Genomic DNA, 27,708 nt, shown 5'->3' on the forward strand with positions numbered 1-27,708 from the left:
GTGGATGCATTGTTACAGTAATAGCCATGAAGATACGTATTAGTGAACAGTGGATGCATGGTTACAGTAATAGCCATGAAGATACGTATTAGTGAACAGTGGATGCATGGTTACAGTAATAGCCATGAAGATACGTATTAGTGAACAGTGGATGCATGGTTACAGTAATAGCCATGACGATAAGTATTAGTGAACAGTGGATGCATGATTACAGTAATAGCCATGAAGATACGTATTAGTGAACAGTGGATGCATTGTTACAGTAATAGCCATGAAGATACGTATTAGTGAACAGTGGATGCATTGTTACAGTAATAGCCATGAAGATACGTATTAGTGAACAGTGGATGCATGGTTACAGTAATAGCCATGAAGATACGTATTAGTGAACAGTGGATGCATTGTTACAGTAATAGCCATGAAGATAAGTATTAGTGAACAGTGGATGCATGGTTACAGTAATAGCCATGAAGATACGTATTAGTGAACAGTGGATGCATTGTTACAGTAATAGCCATGACGATAAGTATTAGTGAACAGTGGATGCATTGTTACAGTAATAGCCATGAAGATACGTATTAGTGAACAGTGGATGCATGGTTACAGTAATAGCCATGAAGATACGTATTAGTGAACAGTGGATGCATGGTTACAGTAATAGCCATGACGATACGTATTAGTGAACAGTGGATGCATGATTACAGTAATAGCCATGAAGATACGTATTAGTGAACAGTGGATGCATGATTACAGTAATAGCCATGACGATACGTATTAGTGAACAGAGGATGCATTGTTACAGTAATAGCCATGGAGATACGTATTAGTGAACAGTGGATGCATGATTACAGTGATAGCCATGAAGATACGTATTAGTGAACAGAGGATGCATGGTTACAGTAATAGCCATGAAGATAAGTATTAGTGAACAGTGGATGCATGGTTACAGTAATAGCCATGAAGATACGTATTAGTGAACAGAGGATGCATGGTTACAGTAATAGCCATGAAGATAAGTATTAGTGAACAGTGTATGCATGGCTACAGTAATAGCCATGTCGATAAGTATTAGTGAACAGTGGATGCATGGTTACAGTAATAGCCATGAAGATACGTATTAGTGAACAGTGGATGCATGGTTACAGTAATAGCCATGACGATAAGTACTAGTGAACAGTGGATGCATGGTTACAGTAATAGCCACGCCGATAGGTATTAGTGGACAGTGGATGCATGATTACAGTAATAGCCATGAAGATATGTATTAGTGAACAGTGGATGCATGGTAACAGTAATAGCCATGAAGATACGTATTAGTGAACAGTGGATGCATGGTTACAGTAATAGCCATGACGGTAAGTATTAGTGAACAGTGGATGCATGGTAACAGTAATAACCATGACGATAAGTATTAGTGAACAGTGGATGCATGGTTACAGTAATAGCCATGACGGTAAGTACTAGTGAACAGTGTATGCATGATTACAGTGATAGCCATGCCGATAAGTATTAGTGAACAGTGTATGCATGGTTACAGTAATAGCCATGCCGATAAGTATTAGTGAACAGTGTATGCATGGTTACAGTAATAGCCATGCCGATATGTATTAGTGAACAGTGGATGCATGGTTACAGTAATAGCCATGAAGATACGTATTAGTTAACAGTGGATGCATGGTTACAGTAATAGCCATGACGATAAGTATTAGTGAACAGTATATGCATGATTACAGTAATAGCCATGACGATAAGTATTAGTGAACAGTGGATGCATGATTACAGTAATAGCCATGACGATAAGTATTAGTGAACAGTATATGCATGGTTACAGTAATAGCCATGACGATAAGTATTAGTGAACAGTGGATGCATGGTTACAGTAATAGCCATGACGATAAGTATTAGTGAACAGTGTATGCAGCCCTAAGTATTTTTAATTATTTTGTTTGGTTGTAAAAATAGTAGTGAACAGCATAATTATAATACAAGCTACAAAACGTAGATTATCAAATGTATTGGTACATATTCAAACAAAGACAACTAGGTAGGAATACAATGTCAATGACAAAGACCTTTATTCTCATAAACGGCAAGCTTACAGTGTAGAGAAGAATGCAATACACGCACGTACGTACGCATGCACGCACACACACACAGAGTTTATATATATGTTTTTTACTGACTGACATTATTTCATTAAAACAAATATACTTTTAATGTTAACATATACGTTCCCTATATTACTCAGGTATATTTTTCTCACTTTTAGTAATATAGAATCTGTACATTTAAACATTTAACGAAATTCGTCTCCAATCTCATTAAGATTACATATATGACATGACGAGAATATTATAGTATTTTCCTGTTTCGATTGGACGTTTTATATTACATGTTCTAAATTTGCAAATTACATTTGCATTCTTTTGGGACAGCTTAGTACGATATATTTCCAAATTTAATACTTTTAAAACATTTTTAATTAATACCCTTAGGAGACATTTGAATTTAATTTTTCCATTAAACAAAACATTAAATTTTGTTTATGTAATACCTGAAATACCGATGCACGTAACGATTTAAGATCAATAAACTTGTGAAATGTCCAAACATATATTAAACCACATTCATGTAGAATATTTGTGACACATTTATTCCATAGCGAATCAATAGTATACATTAAATAATACAACCGTGCTGATATCTTATGTGCATTTGTACATATCAAATTCCTCCTAAAAGTAACCATTCTAACTGTTACAAAGGGGATACCGTCCTAATTCGCCATAAACCATAAACCCCGGAGTTTATATTTATTAACATTCAATAAATATTTACGCATGTGCAAGAGAAGACTTTGTACTAACTGTACATTTGTAAAACCCAGATTTGACAACCTTATAATAAAACTGTTTGTACAATTTTGTCATATAAATCAAGAACAGGTGATAGAGAGATTATTGTTGCGGCTTTTAGTTATCATATTATACACAGTTTGCATTGCTCTGTTGTAGAATTGCTTAACATTGCAACTGAATAATCCATTTCATGTGAAGTTAATTCCCAAATACTTAGTCATCAACCATTTCAATAATATCTTCATCGAATTTAAATATGTAGTTACGAGGTTTTTCTCCCTTTACTAAAAATAATTATTTTAGTTTTGTTAGTATTCACATTAAGTCTCCATGAACGACAATAATGTGAAAAGATACAAAGTTCATGTTGTAAAGTATCCGCGGATTCAACCAGTAAAATAATATCATCCGCATATAGTAATATAAACAACTTTAAATAAACATTATATTCTTGATTAAACATAGCTGCAATCATGTCTAGTCCAGCTGCCGTGTTGGCTGCAAAAATTCTCTAAGTCGTTTAAAAAACAAAGGCTGTGGTATGTGCTTTCCTGACTGTGGGAAAGTGCATATAAAAGATCCCTTGCTGCGTTAGGAAAAATATATCGGGTTTCCTCTGTTGACTACTAGTCAGAATTGTCAGATGTATGATAGCACTAGTGGTGTCGTTAATCAAAACAAACTTTAACATTTTAACTTTCCATCAGTATAATGTTATTTGCTACAGCATTCTTAAATTTGCATTTCACATTACTAAAAAATATTTTTCTTAATTTGTCATTGTGGACAGATCAACTTCTTGTTTGTTATCCCGGTGTATTTAGTAGATGTAAAATACTTGTTGTTATATAAAAAGCAAAACGGATACGTATCACAGAAACTCCGGCGACTTTGAAGAGGTTTTCTAGAAAATTAATTGTCAATCAAAACATAATGTTGCTGGTTTTTTAAAGTTGCATCGTGTTCGTAAATGGAGGTTGTCGCAATACGCAATGACCAGATACAACTGTATTCTTTTCGGTGTTGGAAGTCACAAGCGCAGGGCTCACCATATTCAATGCCTAATTAACAATTTGCTAATTTTCATACAAAGTGGCTATAAAATTTAGTTATTTCGCCAATAAACTGTTTTCTAAATTAGACACTTTTGAATAATTTTCAAGGAAATACTCTTCATATGTCAAAACCGGTTAAACCACAATTCCTTCCAGTATACGACCTGAAAAGTCTTCAAGAACTACACCAATAAAACACTTGTCAAGAAAGGACGGGTCTTATTTTCTTTTGTCATAAATATCACAAACATGTTCATGCAATCAACCAATAAAAGACGCCCAAACACGGCTGGGTCTTATTTTCATCTGACATAAATATGCAAAAGTCTTCTTGACATGTACCAAGGAAAGACTATCAAGCTAAAACGGGTATTTTCATTGGTCATAAATATCACAAACGTCTTCATGAAATCCACCAAAGAAAGACGGTCAAACCAGGACAGGTCTTATTTTCATTTCACTTCTCTTCAGCGAATAATATTGACCTTTCCACGGACTCCATACAACTCCCGTGGCATATATCTTAGTAGGTCCTCTGAGATACCAGCCGTTTAGGTTGGACGAGTGACACGCGATGTACCACCACGCTCCATGAAACCTCTTGGCACAGCTGTATTTGTACGAATCCAAATCCATATCTTTTGTACTGAATGGCACGCCGTTGAAAGAGCCCAGCGCATTGCCTTCAAGAAGAAAAAAATTAAATTATGTCACTATTTTTTTATTGGTTGTAATACGACAGAATGAAATTAAAAGTTTTCCACGACGTCTTGAAAATAAAGATGTCATGCAAAATATCGCTATAACCTCTCCAGAAAAGGACATATTAAAATGATTTATAAGACAAAAAAAAAAAAAAAAAAAAAAAAAAAAAAAAAAACACAACAAAAAGAGAACCCCAACAAAAACAACAACAACCACCACCAAATAGTCATGTTTATGATGCACCTGTTAGCTAATTTCGTATAAAGTACGACTTGTAGTAACGACTATAAGAACAGAAGCAAACAAGCACGAAGTACTGAGGGACAGGAGCTGGTTTCGTATAAAGTACGACTTGTAGTAACGACTATAAGAACAGAAGCAAACAAGCACGAAGTACTGAGGGACAGGAGCTGGTTTCGTATAAAGTACGACTTGTAGTAACGACTATAAGAACAGAAGCAAACAAGCACGAAGTACTGAGGGACAGGAGCTGGTTTCGTATAAAGTACGACTTGTAGTAACGACTATAAGAACAGAAGCAAACAAGCACGAAGTACTGAGGGACAGGAGCTGGTTTCGTATAAAGTACGACTTGTAGTAACGACTATAAGAACAGAAGCAAACAAGCACGAAGTACTGAGGGACAGGAGCTGGTTTCGTATAAAGTACGACTTGTAGTAACGACTATAAGAACAGAAGCAAACAAGCACGAAGTACTGAGGGACAGGAGCTGGTTTCGTATAAAGTACGACTTGTAGTAACGACTATAAGAACAGAAGCAAACAAGCACGAAGTACTGAGGGACAGGAGCTGGTTTCGTATAAAGTACGACTTGTAGTAACGACTATAAGAACAGAAGCAAACAAGCACGAAATACTGTGGGACAGGAGCTGGTTCCATGTCCACTTCATTAAAACTTCCTTTCGACTCAGCCGTGTACAGAGTACGATTTTGATAACGGAATACAGTTTTCTTTTTAATTCAGATTTAAATGTCCTCTAACAATGAATGGTATTAAATTTTGATACTTTGTTCTTTCCGTCAAATAAGTGGTGGTTTTGTAAGGGGGTTGCAGCAGGTTCACATTTGGACCCGTGGGATCTATTTCCGAGTGTATGATCACTAATATGTTCGTCCGTCACGCGACTTTTCAAAATGTTCAGATGATAAGTGTTTGTGATCAGCTGAAGTGTCCTGGATTATTACTTCTCGTGGACTTTCATAAGATGTCTTTCTCCAAGGTACTTTCAAACCCGAGTATCACCAACATTCTGATGCTTGTCAAACTGTCAATCGAAGCCTTAGACTTGAGTTTCTGTAGGCATTACACAAGAAAATGTCAGGTCAGGTCAGGTCATAGGGTTTACGTGCACATTCAGAACAAGCTGTTGTAGCGCACGCCTGTCATGGGCACAAGAGCCGGCCATGACAGGAAAGTAAGTGTAGTTAGTATGTAGCTTTTATACGGTTCCCCCCCCCCCCCCCCCCCCTCCGCCACAAAAACAAATCGTCCAAATTTATTTGTCTTAGACGCCATGTCAAAACAAACAATAAACGACTCCCAAACAAGAATGGGTCTTGTCTTCTTTTCGACGTTTCTTGTTTCTTCCATGTTTCTTGTTTCTCCGATGACCAAATACACCTGTGCTCATTTTCTTAAGGGGGTGTCACACTGTCCCGAGTTTCCCTACGACATGCGGCGATATATTCATCATTGAAAGACTGCCAAGCGAGGACATGTCTTGCTTTTATCTGTTTGGGGGTTTTCTGTGGGTTTTTTATTTATTATTAATATATATTTACAAATGTCTTCATGAAATCCACCAATGAAAAACTGTCAAGCCAAGACGGGTCGTATTTTCATTTCACTTCTCTTTAACGAGTAGAAATATCCTTTCCAAGGTCTCCATACAACTCCCGTGGCGTATTTCTTGGTAGGACCACCGAGGTACCAGCCGTTTAAGTTTGATGAGTGACACGATGTATACCACCACGCTCCGTGATAAGAGACTGCACAGCTTGAACCAGCCGAATCCAAATCCATATCTTTCGTACTGAATGGTACACCGCTGAACCAGCTCAACGCATCGCCTTCAAGAATAAAACAAAAAAATATTTCACTCTTTTTATTGGTTGAAATATAAAAGAATGAAAATAATGTAGTGTTTGCAGGGCAAATGTATTTCTCTTAAACGTCTTCATCAACACGACCAATAAAAGATGCCGAAACAAGAACGAGTCTTATTTTTATTTCAATGTTTCTTGTTAGTTGTTTCTTCATCTGTGCACGTTTTCGCAGGATATATCACAATGTCTGCATCAGACAGACGGCCAAACGGTAAAATGTCTTACTTTTATCTCTGGTTGTTTTGTTTTGTTTTTTGTTTGTGTCTGTTTTTGTTTTGTTTTGTTTTTTTGCTTCTTGTTTTGTTTATATAATTTTGTTGTTCACAAATTTATGGAATCCACAAAGAAAGACTGTCAAAAAAGGACGGGTCTTATTTTCATTTCACTTCTCTTCAACGAGTAGTGATGACCTTTCCAATAACTCCACACAACTCCCTTGGCATATAACGCTGTAGGGCCACCAACGTACCAGCCGTTTAGGTTGGACGCGTGACACGCTTTATACCACCAAGCTCCATGGTATCTCGTCGCACAGCTGCTACCAGCAGAGTCCAAATCCACGTCTTTGGTGCTGAACGGTACGTTGTTATAGTTGCCCAACGCGTTTCCTTCAAGAAACAAGAATATCTCAGAATGATGTGATTTGCCAACCATAAATTGATTTTCGAAAGTATGCAAAAATCTGAAATGGTCAGAAATGTTTTATTGACGGGAATCGATCCTAGACCGACCGCGAAACAGGCTAGCGCGTTATTACTGGGCTACGTCCCACCCACATGGTGAGGAAATATCACAAGCAGCCTTAATGGTAAACTGTGTATAGCAAGCTGTTTTATTTAGCAAGCTGTTTTATTTAGCAAGCTCTTCTATTTAGCAAGCTGTTTTATTTATTAGTCAGTTTGGCTAAAATGTGTATAGCAAGCTGTTTTATTTAGCAAGCTGTTTTATTTATTAGTCATTTTGGCTAAAATGTGCTTTTTCTTATTTAGGAGATAACCATATGGAGTTTTTAGATTTGCGGGTGTTATTCTCTATTTAATCCCGCAAATGTCATTTTTGACCGAATGCGTTAGCCTAAGGTTAAAAATGAAACATTTGCGGGCATCAAATAGACAATAACACCCGCAAATCTAAAAACTCCAAATGGTTATGTCCATTGTAAACTGAATTGTGTTTCTATGGAACTAACTGTATATTTGGTATTTCTTGAAGAAACAAAAAACCTGGCTAGAGTCTAACTGTAGACTCTTGAATCATCAACTTCACCTCTTCCAATTTCTAATGACGTCATTTTCTAATGACGTCATTAGCTTTCCGGGTTTTATTGTCTATTTGATCCCGGAAAAAGAATGTAATTAAACAATCACAATACAGAATACACTCGCAGTCAGTTTACAATTTACAACAGGCGTTTCTCTATGGAAGAATTGCAGGATGCTCTTTGTAGAGCCCATGATACTTCGGTAGGACAAGAGGAAATTCATGATCAGTTATTGAAACATTTACTTAAATCATCTTTGATGGTTCTCTTCAAAATGTTTTAATAACATCTGGATTTCTGGTGACTTTCTTTCTGATTGGAGGATAACAACTATTACCGCAGTGGCAAATTAAATTTTATTTAACACATGAAACAAACACGGCAAATTAATGCCATGTTGATGCTGTTATATTATGTATGCAAATTTGTATTCCTCAAATGCCATCGGCCCTGTGTGTAATAAAGTTCTGTTCTGTTCTGGTGAGATTTAGTCCTAGTGCGTGACCTCAGACTACATTTGTGCTAATCGCGATGATGTCGTATTACCGGTGAGGCGAATTCAGAACTTCGATGTACTAATTATATCGCATTAAACTGTAATTTTAGAAGTGATATATGACACATAGAATTCACTACTCGTGTTTCTTAATGTGTAAACTGTCAACCCCATAATGTTAATAGACAAATACCGATTAACATATACTCGGTTGATATTTTCTATAGTACAACACTCGGTGAGTCTCTCTCTCTCTCTCTCTCTCTCTCTCTCTCTCTCTCTCTCTCTCTCTCTCTCTCTCTCTGTCTCTGTCTCTGTCTCTGTCTCTGTATGTGTGTGTCTCTCTCTCTCTCTCTCTCTCTCTCTCTCTCTCTCTCTCTCTCTCTCTCTCTCTCTCTCGCTCTCTCTCTCTCTCTCTCTCCCTCCCACTGATACTTAATATTGTCAAACGTCCTTTTAACTGTCTTGTGTAGCGTTACGATTTTGAAAACGTATACATGTGCTCTAATGGTATCGTTAAACAAAACAAAGTTCAACTTTTTCTAAAGTTAGTCGTTCATTCTGAAAATGAAGTCCACATAAACTTTGCACACTAAGCGTGCAATCGGAATAATTCACAATGGACTGAGTAATGCAATAAGATGGCTTCAGACCAGTTATGTCCCCTATATCGTAGAGCGGAGCAATAACACAAAGTGGCTTAAAATGAATCTTAAAGATCCCAAATGTCATATGCCTATATTATAGATCTTTTGAAATCTTATAATTACTAGTATTTTTGGACGTCATATGACCAGAGTACATTGTTTTATATGACAGTCAACCCTCTTTATAAACGCCATGTTGGTGCTACGGAAGTCTTGCCGTTATATCAAATTCGCTGACATAACGATCGTGAAGAGTTAGCTCCCTTAGTTTGGCAAGTAATTGTTAATTGTGTTAACCGGCTTCGGTGGTGTCGTGGTTAAGCCATCGGAGAAAAGGCTGGTAGGTACTGAGTTCGCAGCCCCGAACCGGCTCCCACCCAGAGCGAGTTTTAACGACTGAATGGGTAGGTGTAATACCACTACACCCATTTTTATCTAACTAACCACTAACAACTAACCCTCTGTCTCAGATACCAGGATAGCGTGCTTAAACCTTAATTGGATATAAGCAAGAAAATAAATGGAAATAAAATAAATAAAATTGTGTTGAATAGGCCATGCTGTATTATATTTATTAAAGTAGTGACACAGAAACAAAACAAAACAATTACAATACCGTTTGCTTCCACAACAATCCGAATATCACATACTGTAACATAATTCATCGCAAAATTACTTAGTAAGTAAAATGGCTAGCAATTTCATCTTGTGTGTTTAGCGTAACTTTCTTTGAAATTGGTTACTTCTCGTTTTTCACCAGTATATATATATATATATATATATATATATATATATGTATGTATGTATGTATGTATGTATGTATGTATGTATGTATGTATGTATGTATGTATGTATGTGTGTGTGTGTGTGTGTGTGTGTGTGTGTGTGTGTGTGTGTGTGTGTGTGTGTGTGTGTGTGTATGTTCTAATAATAATATGTTTGTATATAACGCTGGTTGCTATAGCATTTTTATTATTAATAACCCATGGATTTTTCTACACAACATTGCCTGCCTAGAGCAACAGATTCTAAATAAAGGTAAACTCCTTTGTCCAGTCAATCAATCAATACGTCATTTTGATATCGATTACAAACTGACTGGTTATATCTAATATCTTTATGTTACGCTCGCATGTTTTACTATCGTCAATATCATACATTAGGGATAAAACTAATGTGTTAGCCTTTTTTCTTATAATGCAATTTTATTCCTAAAATATTAGTTTATGAGCCAGATACCGAAACCGCCCTCACCCCACCCGGGTATTTGTGGAGACAAGTATTTATAGATAGCCCATTATATATTAATTTAATATCTGCATATTTTGTTTCTCAAAAATAGTACATGTATATCGACAAAAATGAAATATAGTGATAAAGTTGACATCCATATGGTATGTGGCATCAATAATGATATAATCATCAGCAAAAGTTAAGTAATATCTGAAATGCATTATTTTTCTCTCTTTATATAAACCTGAAAATCATGCTAGTGAACTGTAATTCTCATTCGTCTTCTCTTTACTTATGTAAACGAAACAACAGTTAAGAGTCGGTTTCATAAAAACAAAAAACCCAACTGATCATAAGTTAAAGCGCACGTGGTTTAAATGGATTAATAATTGTTTTACTGTCTGTGGTTTTTCGTTTTAAAATGACTCTTAACTGTTGTTTGGTTTACGTAAATAAAGATGAGACGAATGAGAATTTCGGTTGACTAGCATGATTTTCAGGTTTACACTCAGTAAAGTTGGGGGACGCTATGTACGTATATCCACAGATGGCTGTCAGGTCAGATGTCGAGAATTAACGTGCTTATATATATATATATATATATATATATATATATATATATATATATATATATATATATATATATATATATAATGTTCCCGCACGCTCGGGGCGTGCACGATTTCGGACCAAGGCCAGAAACTGAGGGGTGGGGGAGTGTTAATAATACTAAATAAATAAATAAATAAATAATAATAATAATAATAATAATAATAAAAATTTAGAAAAGGGTTATAAACGTTTATACAAATGATTAGATAATTGATGGTTAAATAAACTTTATTTACAAGGATGTTAAAAAGTGTTTAGTCAAAGGGTTAAAAGGGTTTCGACAAATGATTACGTAAAAAGTAGAATTTTGGAAATAAAATATAGCTGGTTAATCGAGTATATATATCGGAGGAGAGGAAAAGGGAAGGTCCGCCACATTTTCAATTCATTTCTCTGGGCCCTGCCACCCACCATCTCCTCCATAAACATAAATGTTAAGAATTGCAGATTGATGAAAGGTATCACCTCCGTATTAACTATATCGTGAGCCCGCGTAAAACTATGTGACTGGGACTGACTAATCTCAAGTCAAAAGAGCTATCACCTAACTTTTAACATAATCGCCCCAACTAGCATCCTTAAAACAATGGGTGCAAAAACAATGAGAAGGAAAAAAAACCCAACAATAATAATAATGACAAATAAAACAAATAATACCAATAAATAAATAAATAAATAAATAAGTAATAGTAAGTAATAATCATCACTCCATGTTTTGAATTACCATAGTTTGACACCCAATAGCCGAGGCATTTTTCGTGCTGGGGTGTCGTTAAACATTCATTCATTCATTCATTCATTTTCATAAAATAAACATGGAATATATAGGTACAGTTTGGGCACTCCATCCTATTGGCAAGATAGTTTTTAAATAATAATAATAACAATAATAATAATAATAATAATAATAATAATAAAGGGGACGCTATCCTGAGCAAACCTCAGTTATCTGGGGTGTTAAGAATTCTGATTGGTTGTTGCTATACCAACCTGCATCTCCGCTGTAAGAGCCAACGTGAAGAGTGTTACTATACCAACCTGCATCTCCGCTGTAAGAGCCAATGTGAAGAGTGTAGTTCTCCGCCTCGCTACCCAATGAAAACGTAGAGTATATCGCATAGCGCGAGTTGCCTTCAAAATCCTCCAACTCAATCCGCAGTTCGTAAACCGTCCGACTCGTTATCTGGTGGATTATCTCGTTTCCTTTAAACAAAAAAACGCAAATAGTATATTTTGTTATAGTTAAGAAAGTTATGACACCCACCTCCCCCCACCTTCCCCACATCAACTAATTTACGAATTCCTTTTTCTGTGGTTGAAACAGTAAACATATATATATATATTATCTTACATTTTCAGTGCAATCAAAGTATGTGATATTTTTCAGATCATATACTTTAAGAATTTGATAACTTTGCAAATTAGATGTAAATTAGTCGAGGTCTCGGCACTAGGTTTATTGACATTTAAGCAAACGTACTTGGGTGACACTCCATGATTGACGTATGCATTCATAGTCATCAAATAAAAACATTTCAATGGCAATTTGACACTGAAAGCTGTCCAGCGTTCGGAAAACAAAAAGCGTTAGGCATAACTTTATATTGATGTAAGAACATCCAAAATGAGGTCATTCCCATTCAAAAATACACCGCGCCACATATTCTTACGTCATTTGAATATCTAGTAATGGCGGACTGGAATTAAAGTTGCGTGTACAGTTTACAAAAACACGTTGTATTAAGCTTGAACTTATATGATAAAGATATTATTACCCTCGTGTATTTCGGTATCGTCAATATCATATATTAGGAATAAAAATGATGTATTATGCTCGCCAGAGGCTCGCATAATACAATTGTTATTCCTAATATATGATATTGACGATACTGAAAAACACTCTGGTAATAACCTCTCTCTCTCTCTCTCTCTCTCTCTCTCTCTCTCTCTCTCTCTCTCTCTCTCTCTCTCTCTCTCTCTCTATATATATATATATATATATATACAATACATGCACATTTTATATTTTTAAGAAGGTAAATGTAGTTAAACAGTGCCAGATTTTAAACAGATGACCTATAGCTTTTAAGAATAAAAATAAAGAATAAAAAATAATAACAAAACCCACTAAACGACTTTGACCCAAATAAAGTTGACACTTACCAAGCCAGAATTCTCTGTTTACGTCACCAAACCCATTTTTGTATTCATTCCAAGTTCTGTAGAACTCTTCAGATCCGTCCATTCTTTTCTGAAACACCTGCAATTTACGAAGAAACGTGTAATTTATTAATAAACACCTGTAATTTATGAAGAAACACTTGTAGTTTACGAAGAATCACCTGTAATTTATGAAGAAACACGTGTAATTTATTAATAAACTCCTGTAATTTATGAAGAAACACCTGTACTTGACGAGCAAACACCTGTAGTTTATGAAGAAACACCTGTAATTTAATTTTAAAACACCTGTAATTTATGAAGAAACACCTGTTGTTTATGAAGAAACACCTGCAATTGATGAAGAAACACCTGTTATTTATTAAGGAACACCTATAATGTATTAAGAAAAACCTTTAATTTACGAAGAAACACCTATGATTTATTGATAAACACCTGTACTTTATTATGAAAAAATGTAATTGATGAAGAAATACCTATAATTTATGAAAAAAAATCCACCTGTAATTTATTAACAAAACATCTGTAATTTATGAATAAATACCTGTAATTTATGAAGAAACACATGCAAGCTATGAAGAAACACCGAAAATATATTAATAAACGCCTGTAATTTACAAAGAAACACCTGCAATTGTTGAAGAAACACCTGTAATTGATGATGGAACACCTGCAATTTATTAATAAACATCTGTAATTTATGAAGAAACGCCTGTAATTGGTGAAGAAACACCTACAATTCATGAAGAAACACCTGTAACTGATGGATAAGCACCTGTAATTTATGAATAAACACTTGTAATTTATTAAGAAACACCTGTAACGTATTAAGAAACAACTGTATTTTATGATCAAACACCTGCAATTTATAAAGAGACACCTACAATGTTTGAAGAAACACCTGTAGGTTTCTTACGAAACTTTATGACAAATCGCTTTATTGTATGACAAAATACCTGTAATTTATAACGATACACCTGTAGTTTATGACGAAACACCTGCAATGTGTGGAGAAACACTTGTAATTTATTTAGAAACACCTGTAGTTTATGACAAAACACCTGTAATCTATGAAATAATACCTGTAATTTATGAAGAAACACATGTAATTTATGAAAAACACCTGTAGTTTATGACGAAACACCTGTAATCTATGAAATAATACCTGTAATTTATGAAGAAACACATGTAATTTATGACGAAACACCTGTAGTTTATGACGAAACACCTGTAATCTATGAAATAATACCTGTAATTTATGAAAAATATTGCCAGTAATTTATGAAGAAATACACCTGTAATATATACAGAAACACATGCAATTTATTAAGGACTCAACCATTTAAAGATATGCGGCCTTCTCAAAATGGTGTAGTTATTCTTTTTGACCGTTAATAGATTGTTGCACAAGGGAAAGACATACGTTACGGGTCCAACAATTCTTCTTCGAAACACCTGTAGTTAATATAGAATAGAAAATTAAGGGTGGGTGGGGGTATTCCTAAATGTTGTAACTTTACCGTCGATTGACTAGACGTGGATAATCCGAGACCCCCCTCCTTCATTCCTTGTTAAGTAATTAATACAAGTTAAGAATTCATTTGTTTTGAAAAAGGCGTAGTCTATTTGTAACAGCTATATTATATACGTCGCCGGTTTTTATCTGTTACATATTCAAAGCAAGTTAATTATTATTAATCTGACTGATAAAACGATATTAAGCCTGCTTTTCGAAAAATCTGTTACATACTGGCGACTGGATGCCTCGATAGCTTAGAACGCATCGTGGTTTGTCTGCAATGTGCGGGCGATTCGGTGCCACAGGTTCGAGTCCCAGCAACGGTATGGGACAATTTGTGAGGCCAGAAAGGATGTAATTATCCCCTGCGCCAGTGCGTTAATATCTATTTATGTAAAAATCAACCTCGACATACATACAATATATAGATATTAATACATCAATACATACATACACACATACATACACACATACATATAGATACATGTACATACATACATACATACATACATACATACATATATGCATGCATACATGAATTCACGCACACACGCACTCACGCACGAAAACACGCACAAACACACATACATACAGACAGACATATACATATACATATAAATAAATAACTAATTCAACACATCAGAGTTTTACTGAATAATATATAAACCAGAGGTATAGTATTCTGTTGTGCTACCTGGTGCAGATTCTGTATTGTACAGCATTATATAATTTATTCCAATAATTTATTTCTTACATTATTTGCTCGTACGAAATATTTCCCGAGGTTATTGAATTATATAATATTCCATTAATATTACTAGTACTTAAAAGTTGAATGTTGAGTGTTTTTTGTTTTTTTATTCTTATGTTATTGAATCTAGGACATTGGAGAATAAAGTGATACTGGTCTTCTATTTCATTTCTATTACAAAGTATGCATATTCTATGAGCCATTTAAATGTTTTTGTATGTACTCACTTCTATATTAACTTATGGGCACACATGGGTGACAAATGTTCAATGCTTTTCTTAAGATAAGTCTGTAAGCTAAATTCATTTACCAAATATTGATATAACTTTCCTTTAGGCGTTGCCATTATTCTGCTATAACATTGCTGCTCAAACACATCACATAGCGTTTCCTTAATTACATTGTAAATACTGTCATAAACATGTGTGAAATTCCATATATAAGATAGGTCAAGTGCATTAAGTTCTTTTGTAACGTTCATTAACCAGTTATCGCCATATTGATCCATTTGCTCACATATAGCTTTTAATATACAGTTATCAGTATTACGTAGTTTTAGGCAATATTGAAACATTCTTCGTTTGGTTATAATACAATTTTAATTAATTTTAAACAAAATCGTTTGTAACCCCAGTAATGTGTTTACAATTGTTCACATGGACAAACGACATTTCGCCGCAAAGAGTTCGTCTGCATCCGTTACGGCTTGCTAATTGGCACTGTCAGCTGTATACCGGCAATGTTTTCATAGACCAAATGTAAGGTCATCTGGTTGGTTTGAATTTAAAACCTAATAGTGTTTTAAGTTGGGTTTTATTATTCATTGCAGAGTAACATGCCAAATCATCAGTTCCCTTTAAACACAAATGGACTATTCTATTTTCCATTCAAAACGTATGTTGGTGTGCATTAGAAAAGTCATTGTAGAATATGAGAAATGCGTTCGAATTCTACGAAACATCCGGCCGTATTTTGCACCCGTGCGAAGAATGCGTTGTGTGTAAAATGAGGTCCAACAGTGCTATGATAAAGTGTACCTAATGGCTAGATATCCAGTGTATATAAAAGTCGTGTACCCAATGGCCAGATATCTAGTGTATATAAAAGTCGTGTACCCAATGACTAGATATCCAGTGTGTATAAAAGTCGTGTAACCAATGGCTAGATATCCAGTGTATATAAAAGTCGTGTACCCAATGGCTAGATATCCAGTGTATATAAAAGTCGTGTACCCAATGGCTAGATATCCAGTGTATATAAAAGTCGTGTACCCAATGACTAGATATCCAGTGTGTATAAAAGTCGTGTACCCATTGACTAGATATACAGTGTATATAAAAGTCGTGTACCCAATGGCTAGATATCCAGTGTGTATAAAAGTCGTTTACCCAATGGCTAGATATCCAGTGTGTATAAAAATCGTGTACCCAATGGCTAGATATCCAGAGTATATAAAAGTCGTGTACCCAATGGCCAGATATCTAGTGTATATAAAAGTCGTGTACCAAATGACGAGATATCCAGTGTATATAAAAGTCGTGTACCCATTGGCTAGATATCCAGTGTGTATAAAAGTCGTGTACCCAATGGCTAGATATCCAGAGTATATAAAAGTCGTGTATTCTAAATCAGTTTCCAACGAGAACCAGAGAAACTCGTGGATGCTGTCAAGTGACGACTGGTAACGGGGTTTTACGTAGGTATCTGAAATAACACTTACTGAATGTTCACTGTGCTTCTCACCAAAGTAAAATTGATACCAAACAGCTTAGATACGCGAACAACAGGTGCGGTTCTGTACGTCGAAATAACACGATACGAGGTAGACATCTTCCATAAGAGATAATAATAGGATTAAGCCTATTTTTAAAAATAAATTTATGCATTTGATTGAAATTATCTACGTATTTTCTACCTACCAGCCAACCACCAGAAAGGGTTGCCATATCACAAAACACAGTCACATTGGTCACTTCCGGCGCTGTCAGCGTGTATCTGCCCGTGCACGGATTGCTAGCCATGACGTCATCACAGTTGTGCGTCACAGAGGAAAGTGAGCCTGTCGGTGATATACAACATTCATGTAACATATACCCATGTTTTCTCTGTCATTAAAAAAACTAATGTTCTTATTTGTGATGAATATATACTGATTCACCTTTTCATTTGGTTTTACAAGAAACCAACAAAACGTTGCCACTAAAATAGAATGTTTCCTACAATTACATGTTCAGACAATTATATGGCTAAGACAACAGTAGTGCAAAGGGATATTTGTTTAGTGACAACATATTTTAAAGCTATTTCATGTCGAACATATGGTTATTTAGACACTTGATTAAAATCGTTACCGTGTTGACAAATTTAATAAATCACATATTTTCATTGTTGATAAGCTATATCGAATTGCCAAACTATCTTCAAATTATTCATTTTTGACCATCTCTGAATGAATGAATCATATTCACTGAACACAACAATATATTCCTTATGCCCGTTACGGTGTTGACAAATAATAAGCATAGCCAGTTTCCCATCCCCTTTCTGCCTGATACGTTTAAGAAACTTCAAACTGACGGCACAGTTCGGTGATATTACTTGAAAAGATTGTGGTTTCCTCCACTTGAAAGGAATAATGTAATTTGTCTTGATTTATACACCATAGGCTCTTTGGCGTGTTTATTGCAAAACGAGTAACAGAAAAGGGTAGTTTAACAAACTAAACCGAAAGTGTAAAATCAGCCTGAAACACCCCAACCCCACAGACATGTATTCCATCTTGAAGTCTTTGTCATGCGATTGGTTACTACAAAATACTGAATGAAATCAGTTTTGGGTTATTTTAATTTCTCTTCAGTTTTATTTCTCTGATTTGTAACATGGGGATTTTAGGTTTTTCTCCCTATTAAATCAAGACTTGGTTCCTACGTTCAAGTGTCGTTGTGATAGCAACATTTCTTTGTCAGTTTCTAATTAATATTTAATTGTCTAAGAGATGTTTATCTCAGTCTTCAAACTTTTGTTAAGTTTTGGAGTGGATAACACAGTAGAACAGAGTTCATAAAAATTTACCATATATATTATATAAACTACCACCACCACCACCAATAACAATTAACAAATACGATGACGTCACGGAGACAAACAGATTACATATACATTGTCATTTCTGTTAATATAATTTTATCATTATGTTCAGGATATGTAGTAGATAAAAAATATAGTGTAAAATTAGCAGGTTAATGGCTAAAACTATTGCCATAAAAATAGACATTAGACCACTAACTGAAAACTAGTAAAACACACCACTTGCACTTTCTAAATAAAAGTCATTATATATGACTACTGTTTATTAGTACGATCTATATATTTATTACATACCCATTAAATCTTACTATATAAATACAGTCCTGAATACAAAAATGAAATACACTTTTCCGTATTTAACTCAACTGCCGGAACTATGCCGTATTCAACGCTACTATTTATAGCACATGGTTACCGGGAATGCCCTTCGCGATATGTAAACAAAGTTGGTGCTTGTTTTTTTTTAAAATGGAATTTAATGAGCGCGATACCAAAACTTGAGACGGGAACACTACTAACCAACGAGCTTTTATTTTAATCCACGATAGTTAAGGTCGACGACAGTCACTTTTTGGACCCTTCTTTTGGCTTCCGCGATATGTGCTAAAAATAGCAATATTACCCATACCTCTGTGCGGCCGGCCATGGTGGAAGGCAAACAATAGCGTTTCATTGTTGTATACAAATACGAGCTTCGCAGTTTAAGATTTATAACTTAAGTCCTTTTAAATATTTTTTTTTTTTTTTACTGTTAGTAGACACTGCATTATTTTGATAACATGCAGAATTATTTTGATACACTGGATAAGACGGCAAAAAGCAGATATGGAAAAAACGGAATATATTGGGAAGCAGGATTCGTACACTACAAAAATGCCGGTGGAAAATGGCTTCAGGACCCCCATTTCTATCCATCATTTACGTATGCAGATCTGATAAATTACCTGATTTTTAGCCAATCCCTTTTTATTCGCTGAAGGACTTCCAAAATTATAAAAGTTTGGATGCATATGACCGTGTTGTGTGTGGTTGGGTGAGGAATGTTGGTGTTTACATCCATGATTCAGTCCATGTGATACGTGCAAGGGTGATGCATTCACAACGGCTTAATAACACATCGCTTTATTCGTGGATTATTTTCGATAAAGCTGGTAAAGTTCTTTGTGCCCATTGTAATTGTAAAGCAGGACTTGGCGAATCATTTTCGTATGTGGCATCCACGTTATTTTATATTGAAGCCAGTGTAAGATTAAGGGAAAGCAGCACTGTGAAACAGGAACCAGCCTACTGAATGTTGCCTGTATCACGAACTTCTGTTGACTGTTAGTTATTTTGTCAGCACCTATATAGGTGTCATTACTTTGTTACATAGGGTCTGGGACGTAGTCCAGTGGTAAACTGCTTGTCTGGTGTGGGATCGATCCCTGTCTGTGGGCACACTGGGCTATTCCGTGTTCCAGCCAGTGCACCACGGCTGGTATATCAAAGGATGTGGTATGTGCTATACTGTCTCTGGGATGGTGCATATAAAATATTCCTTGCCAGTGATAGAAATAAGCACACTGTTTCACTAGTCCACAGGACAAGTACATCTAGAAATATACTTGTCCACCAATATTGTCACCTGTCCAAATAACTGGTTTGCTTTATTCAAGTACATGGACATTGGTTTTGATTGTTCGAAATGAAGATGCATTGAACAATACACAGAGGTACATTTTATCCCCCCCCCCCCCCCCCCCCCCCCCACACGAGTAAATTTACACTTGTCAGGATAAACGGATAAGTGTTGATTTTGTACGTTTCTTGCTACTTGGAAACAAGTAGTGGGTTTCCTTTCTAAGACTATTTGTAAAAATTAACAAATGTTTGACATCCAATAGCCGGTGATTAATAAACAATATGCTCTAGTGGTGTATTTTGAATGTTGTTTATTAAATGACTATAATGAAATTGTTACATTTCGGTGGAGGACATAGTCAGGGTTTTTTTATTTTTTTTAAACTGTTCAAAAACTGGGCAGCACATACCACTCATATGGTAATCAATTTGTTTTAAAAAAAATTGCGCACAAGTACTAGGTAGAACACAGGCGACCAATATTTATTACACCATTACCTAGTTCATTAACATGTTTCGCCCCTCCCAGCGCTCACCAGTGCAGCTAGGGTTATTCACTAATCAATGCCTGAAAATTACCAATATTCTCAACAGTGACTAGTAATAAACTGCAAACATGTTTGGAGGATTATTTTTGTTAATATATAGAGTTCTTTTTGGAGATAATTATTTTTCAAGTGAATCTGTTTTGAATGTATTTTTTCCCAGGGTATTCAGATGCTAATTATAAATGTCCTAATAAAACATATTTACAGGTGTGTGATGGCATTTCCATTCTTCGGTCAAATGGAACAACTGATGGGTACATATTTGTAACGGCACAACACACAATCAATTTTATCAAAATCTGGGTTTGAACTGTCAGTTTTTGTTATAAGATAATCAATAGGATTATGTCCTAGGTCCGATCGGTTTATAGCTGAAACTTAAGCCAAAATGAAACTTGGGCCAAAGCCTCCTTCGTCTTTCACTTTTTTCGTTAGTTTCTTCACCCTGGTGCGTGATAATGCTAGGAAGCCCCCCCCTCTCCCCCCCCCCCCCCCCCCCCCCCTCCCAAAAAAATAAAAATAAAATAAAAATAAAAAATCCTTCATTGTCTCTCCCGTAGCGGGCATTACAACTGACAATGCCACAAGTAGTCGGCATTATGTTGGTTCAGGACGAATGAAATCTAACAAAAAGATTCGACAAGTAGGCCTAGCTATTATTAGGTGTTGATGCCTTCCAACATGGCCGACCGCTATGGATCGTGGGTAATCTAGAATGACGCGTAACCCTCTATTCTTATTCTTATTCAATAAATAAAACATCTCCAACCGTAATTTTGTGATATGATATATATGACAAAAGGTACCTTTTATTTCTTTCATCTTTCAAAATTTCAAATTAATATTTTGTCCAGAATTATGGAAAAAAAATAAAATAATAAAAACAAATAAAAACTTCCGACCTGTAAACAGCGTTGTCTGCTTGTTATAGGAATTTGACAGGGGTCAAGGTTAGTAGACTAGTTTTTATTTTAATGTGGCGCAGCATTGTAATAATACAGCTAATTTTGAATTTAAATGACGTCAGTATTCCAATGACGTCACTGCATCTCCTTACAATAACCATAAACTGGGTACATGACGTTTCCTTTTTGGAAAAATTCCAATGTAAAATTGCTATTGATTTTTTTATTTTTATTTAACATTACTAATGCACCTGGGTGTGTTTGAACAAAATCTTGTGATTAAAAAATTGTACCTTTTACGAAATATGGATTTCTAGTGAAATTACGGTAAGATATGCTATAATTATTGTGTACGAAGCCAAAACAAGGGTGCGAAAAGTGACTGTCGTCGACTTTAGCAAGCACCGTCTCCTCACGTAGAAAACTTGAATGAACTGTCAACCGGATTATTCAGTGGAGCGATGATTTATGGAGGCACATTTAATATAAACTTAAACTTTTCAGCAACGAATAATTCCATGAACAAAAGGTGAAAGAAAACACTCTGATGTCGACTCGGACACTGAGTGAACAATTCTTGACATTTTTCTTCGTTGATAAAACTGGCACGCTGAAGGTTTTCTGACGTATTACGAGCAAATTAAATATTATATTGTTCGTGAATTTTAGCTATTGCATTGTCTTTAAAAGGCATTTCAAACAATATTAAAATTATAGGTAACTTTTCACTCGTTCTTTCTTATTTCTGTTTATTATTTAAACAGAACTATATTCCTATGTGTAATAATTGGTGGTTCATCGGTCCGCGTAGTAACACAGCTGACCTAGTTGTGTAAATTTCGAAATCCCCGTCATTAGCTAGCAGTGTTACAATTTTTGTATTAGGGTATGTAATAAATACAAAACAACATATATGTGGTTTTCTGATTTCTGTATTCCACTCGTGTATTTCCTGCAGGAAACCCCGATGCCGCAGTTTTGTCTATATATTTGTGTATCCGATAATAAACACTTTGTGTTTATTTCGTAAGCTTTCAGCATCCCACCGCAACCCACCAGCCCCCCCCCCCCCCCCCCCCCCCCCCCCCCCCCCCCTCATACCTGATCGCCGATACCGAGGTACCTCTATGACGTTACCCTCACGTAAGACGCAATCATTTCTTCCAGGAAGAACGCGGCATGTTTCACAGGAAAGACATTTGTAAGTGCCACAAACACCAGCTAATGTCTGGAAGTAAGTAATAATAATAGTATTTAAGTAAGTAGGTAGGTAGGTAAGTAAATAAATAAATAATTAATAACAATAAAATTACTACTACTTCTACTACTAGTACTACAACTACTACTACTACTACTATTAATACTACTAATACTAGGCCTACTAATACTAATATTACTATTACTACTACTACTGCTACTAATATTACTATTACGTCTTCTACTAGTACTATATTACTATCACAACTAAAAAACAACAACTACTACGACGACTACTATTACTATTACTACTATTATTTATTCTACTACTACTATATTACTACCACGTCTACTACTACTACAACTACTACAACTACACCTACTACTACTACTATTTCTCCTACTACTAAACATAATAAAAAACAATAACAAAAACAACAAAATAACAAACTAATAAAAAAAATATGATGATATGGATGATGATGACAATGACAATGATGGTGATGACGACAATCATAACTCACCACTGGTATGGTAGCCTTGTTTCTGTAAAATGATCCCTTCTTTTGGACGAAGTCGTTTGGACTTTGATCTTTAGTTTTGTAGTTGAGCTGACACTCCAGAGTGGGTTGAAAGAAGTTAAAAGACAAACAGCACATGTCAGTGAGACAGGCCGCAGAACAATCCAGCAGTGACGACTGACGGGTGGTCGTCAGGACGTGGTGTTGTAGCTCCACATCACGCAGAAGTGACGCCCACGACAACGGCAGTGTAAGAAATAGTACATAAAATCCAAGCATTGTCTTTCTTTTTGTTAAATATATATTTCTTTCTTTTTGGATTACAAACAGATTGTTAGACTAGTCACAGACCAGAAGTTCAGGCACCAAATTCACGCCAGGTAATTTATTTGTCCTTTACCCATGTACAACTTTTCCAATAAACACAGATCTGGTTGTGTCCGCGTTTTAGACTCGAACACCTGAAACTGTGCGGTTTCAACACGTCGTTTCACAGATGCCGAAGATCTCCCAATCAGGAACCTTTATTCAGCTAGGTTTATTCTAAAGGCACGTTTCTGTGGTGCATCTTTTAGTAACCATTGGCGCGTTCAGCAGCGACAACTTTCGCAGACGTTTTTGATAAATGTGCTTAAATAAATCAATAGATAAGTTGTTTTTCTTTATTTTAATGGGGGTTGGGGTAGTGGCGAGTGGGTTTTTTAAATTATTTATTGAGATTTTTTTATTTTTTTTGAGGGGTGTCTTTCCATCTTTCTTGGGATTTGTTTTTGTGTTGAGTCTTGTTAAATAGTCATTTGAGTAAAAATTATATAGATCTACTGCTATACCTTACGATAATGATTTTCACACCGTACAAGAAATATTTTGTTCAAGAAAGGGCTGGATGTTGTCCAAGGGTAAAGAGTTCATCTGGCATGAACTGGGTCGTACGATCAATCCCTCTCGGTCGAAGTCAGTGCCCAACGGCTGGTACACAAAAGGTCGCGGTATGTACTGTCTTGCAACTGGGATTAGCCTGTGGCGGCAGCGGGATATGCATATCAGTGTCTCTTCTCTATGTCTGTCACTCTATCGTGCTCGCTCTCTCTCTCTCTCTCTCTCTCTCTCTCTCTCTCTCTCTCTCTCTCTCTCTCTCTCTCTCTCTCTCTCTCTCTCTCTCCACAACACACCTCATTATCTCTCTTTCTGTCTCTCAATGTGTTTCTCTGTCTCTATCTCTGTCTCTCTTACTCACTCTCTCACGCTCCGTCTCTTTCTATCTTTGTATGTGTGCGTGCGTGTGTGTGTGTCTCTCTACGTCTGAGATACCAAATTACCGTGGTTTTGATATAAATTGTTTAGCTACATAATAGCACTTTGTTTAGCCAGACTCTATTGTTTGGCAAATACGATAGCTAATATCAAGTGATATATAACATTTTAAAACATTCACGACACGCACAAATGCGTGTTTACAACCAAGCGCATGATTAGCAAGAACACAAGTGATGACAAGTGACATTTGCAACGTATCAACAATTTATCGCTAAGCTCTAACAATTTCAATTAACTGCCTTGCCAGTGTATTCAGGGCAGGATACGAGATTTTTCTAGGGAAGGGGTCCAACATTTTAAAACGGTACCTCCTGTTATTCTGGGAGAGATGCAACGTTTAGATAGCAATTCTTCAGCGTTCAGAGACAGGGGTGGATCAAATATATTATAAAAGGTTGGGGGGGGGGGGGGGGGGAGGGTGACCAATTTGTAAATCTGAACGACAAAACACTTACCCACGACCAAATAGTATCTCTGCATATTGCAGAATCCAATGTGCATTTTGTAAAATAATGGTTGATTCTGTGAAAAAAGGGCCAGTTTTTTTTAAGGCGAATTAGACGAGCTAACAAATAGAGAGAGATCTGAGGGTGATTCTGGGGGTGCTTCCGAGATCTGAGGGTGATTCCGGGGGACGATTCCGAGATCTGAAGGTGATTCTGGGGGTGATTCCGAGATCTGAGGCTGATTCTGGGGGTGATTCCGAGATCTGCGGGCGATTCTGGGGGTGATTCCGAGATCTGAGGGTGATTCCGGGGGGCGATTCCGAGATCTGAAGGTGATTCCGGGGGTGATTCCGAGATCTGAGGGTGATTCCGGGGGTGATTTCGAGATCTGAGGGTGATTCCGGGGGTGATTCCGGAGCACGTTGCCCGGAAATGTTAGAAATAAAGATGATCAAAGATGCGTTTTCGGAGCAATAAAGTGTTGTATGTCGATGGATTACAAAAAGTCATTTAAGGGCCTTTCAAAAGGGTGCTGATGGGTGGGTCACGATACCAATGTGACTTTCCTCTGGAGCCACCAATGAGAAAGGGTATCTTGAACAATAAAATACATTGCATATAATATAAATAAAACATATTTTTTTAATAACACCACTAAAACACATTGATGTATTAATCATCGACTACTGGATGTCGAAGTAGTAGTATTAGTAAACGTAGTAGCAGTAGCAGTAGCAGTAGTAAAAGTAGTAGCAGAAGTCGTAGTAGTAGTTGTAGAAATAGAAATAGTAGTAGAAGTAGTAGCTGTAGCAGCAGAAGCAGCAGTAGTAGTGGTAGTAGCAGTAGCAGTTGTAGTACTAGTAGTGGTTGTAGTAGTAGTAGTATTAGCAGCAGCAGTAGTAGTAGTAGCAGTAGTAGTATTAGCAGCAGCAGTAGTAGTAGTAGTCGTCGTAGTAGCGGCAGCAGCAGTAGTCGTCGTAGACGTTGTAGCAGTAGAAGCAGTAGCAGCAGCAGTAGCAGTAGTAGCAGTAGTAGCAGTAGTAGCAGTAGCAGCAGCAGTAGCAGCAGCAGCAGCAGCAGTAGCAGCAGCAGCAGCAGCAGCAGCAGCAGTAGTATAGTAGTAGTAGTAGCAGCAGCAGCAGTAGCAGTAGTATAGTAGTAGTTGTAGTAGTAGTTGTTGTAGTAGTAGTAGTGGTGGTAGTAGTAGTACTAGTAGTAGTGGTAGTAGTAGTAGCAGTAGTATAGCAGTAGCAGTACTAGTAGTATAGTAGTAGTAGAGGTAGTAGTAGTAGTAGTAGCAGTAGTAGTATAGTAGTAGTAGTATAGTAGTAGCAGTAGTAGTAGCAGCAGTAGTAGTAGTAGTAGTAGTAGTAGCGGTAGTAGCAGTAGTAGTAGTAGTATAGCAGCAGTAGTAGTAGTATAGTAGTAGTAGTAGTAGTAGCAGTAGCAGCAGTAGTAGTAGTAGCAGTAGTAGTATAGTAGTAGTAGTAGTAGCAGTAGTAGTATAGTAGTAGTAGCATAGTAGTAGCAGTAGTAGTTTAGTAGTAGTAGCAGCAGTAGTAGTAGTAGTAGTATAGTAGTAGTAGTTGTAGCAGTAGTAGCAGTAGTAGTATAGTAGTAGTAGTATAGTAGTAGCAGTAGTAGTAGTAGTAATAGCAGCAGCAGTAGTAGTAGTAGTAGTAGTATAGTAGTAGTAGTAGTAGTAGTAGTAGTAGTAGTAGTAGTAGTAGTAGTAGTAGTAGTAGTAGTAGTAGTAGTAGTAGTAGTAGTAGTAGTAGTAGTAGTAGTAGCAGTAGTAGCAGCAGCAGTAGTAGTAGTAGCAGTAGTAGTAGTAGTAGTAGTTCTGACATATACATGCAGCACGGGATATTTTATATGCACTTTCCCACAAACTGGAAAGCACATACCACGGCCTTTGACCAGTTGTGGTGACTGGTAGATAAAAAAAACCCCAGCCAGTTGAATGCATCTACCGATATGATTCGATCTTTCGACGTAAGCACGGCAATCGAGCGCTCAACCCACTGAGCTAAATCCCGCCCCTCATTAGTAACAAGAGATATTTTATATGCACCACCACACAGACAGGATAGCACATACCACGGCCTTTAATATACCAGTCGTGATGCTCTCTCTCTCTCTCTCTCTCTCTCTCTCTCTCTCTCTCTCTCTCTCTCTCTCTCTCTCTCTCTCTCTCTCTCTCTTCATGCGAGCGCTTTGCTACTGGGCTACGTCCCGTCTCTTGCATATACTATATTATGATAATCTTACACAGAACTATCAAGCTGAACAACATATCACCAGCATGTTACCCCCCTCCCCCGCCCTAATACATGTATTATATTCATCTGCTAAACATTGATTATTCCGGGCATTTTTGATTTCATGGGAAGGTGAGGGGACGCATCCACGAAACCATGCCCATGGATCCGCCCCTAATATTTTCTATGTCTCAAGTGAGCTGATTTGAAATCTGTCGGAAAGTAAAGCTAACTGTAAACAAGATACAATCTTAAATTTACATGGCGTCCGCTGTTTACTCAGTCCGTTGCAAGGCGACGAATATAAACTGTTCATACATATTAAGATGACGACATAACGTGCCTCAGTAGTAGTGTGTTC

At 36.4% G+C, this 27,708-nt stretch overlaps 1 protein-coding gene across 5 annotated transcripts; it reads right to left on the reverse strand.

Moving 5' to 3' along the window:
* Window positions 1–1,725: 1,725 nt before the first annotated feature.
* LOC121387740 (ficolin-2-like) lies at window positions 1,726–23,798 on the reverse strand. Of its 5 annotated transcripts, XR_005959865.1 has the most exons (8): window positions 23,327–23,798; window positions 22,707–22,833; window positions 17,365–17,504; window positions 13,158–13,254; window positions 12,033–12,197; window positions 7,215–7,353; window positions 6,422–6,709; window positions 4,460–4,596 (listed from the first exon to the last, which is right to left on the reverse strand). XR_005959865.1 is itself a non-coding variant. In XM_041518941.1 (7 exons), exons 1-6 carry the CDS (start codon window positions 23,600–23,602, stop codon window positions 6,456–6,458), a joined length of 1,059 nt encoding a protein of 352 aa, XP_041374875.1. In that variant the 5' UTR covers window positions 23,603–23,798; the 3' UTR covers window positions 4,460–4,596; window positions 6,422–6,455. The 5 variants fall into 5 exon arrangements, 4 of the variants coding, with proteins under 4 accessions (XP_041374873.1, XP_041374875.1, XP_041374872.1 ...); XM_041518941.1 differs by lacking the exon at window positions 7,215–7,353; XM_041518938.1 differs by lacking the exon at window positions 4,460–4,596 and having other exon boundaries at window positions 6,144–6,709.
* Between the last annotated feature and the right edge of the window lie 3,910 nt (window positions 23,799–27,708).

Source organism: Gigantopelta aegis, chromosome 13 (assembly GCF_016097555.1).
Source record: "Gigantopelta aegis isolate Gae_Host chromosome 13, Gae_host_genome, whole genome shotgun sequence".
Taxonomy (NCBI): Eukaryota; Metazoa; Mollusca; class Gastropoda; order Neomphalida; family Peltospiridae; genus Gigantopelta; species Gigantopelta aegis.

Excerpts from the sequence above, each read along its gene's own strand:
- LOC121387740 (XM_041518938.1), bottom strand. The coding sequence starts at position 23,602 with ATGCTTGGATTTTATGTACTATTTCTTACACTGCCGTTGTCGTGGGCG. Across the intron at positions 13,255-17,364 it reads CCCTTTCTGGTGGTTGGCTG|GTGTTTCAGAAAAGAATGGA; the intron begins GTAGGTAGAAAA and ends CGTAAATTGCAG. Across the intron at positions 12,198-13,157 it reads AAACAGAGAATTCTGGCTTG|GAAACGAGATAATCCACCAG; the intron begins GTAAGTGTCAAC and ends TTTTGTTTAAAG.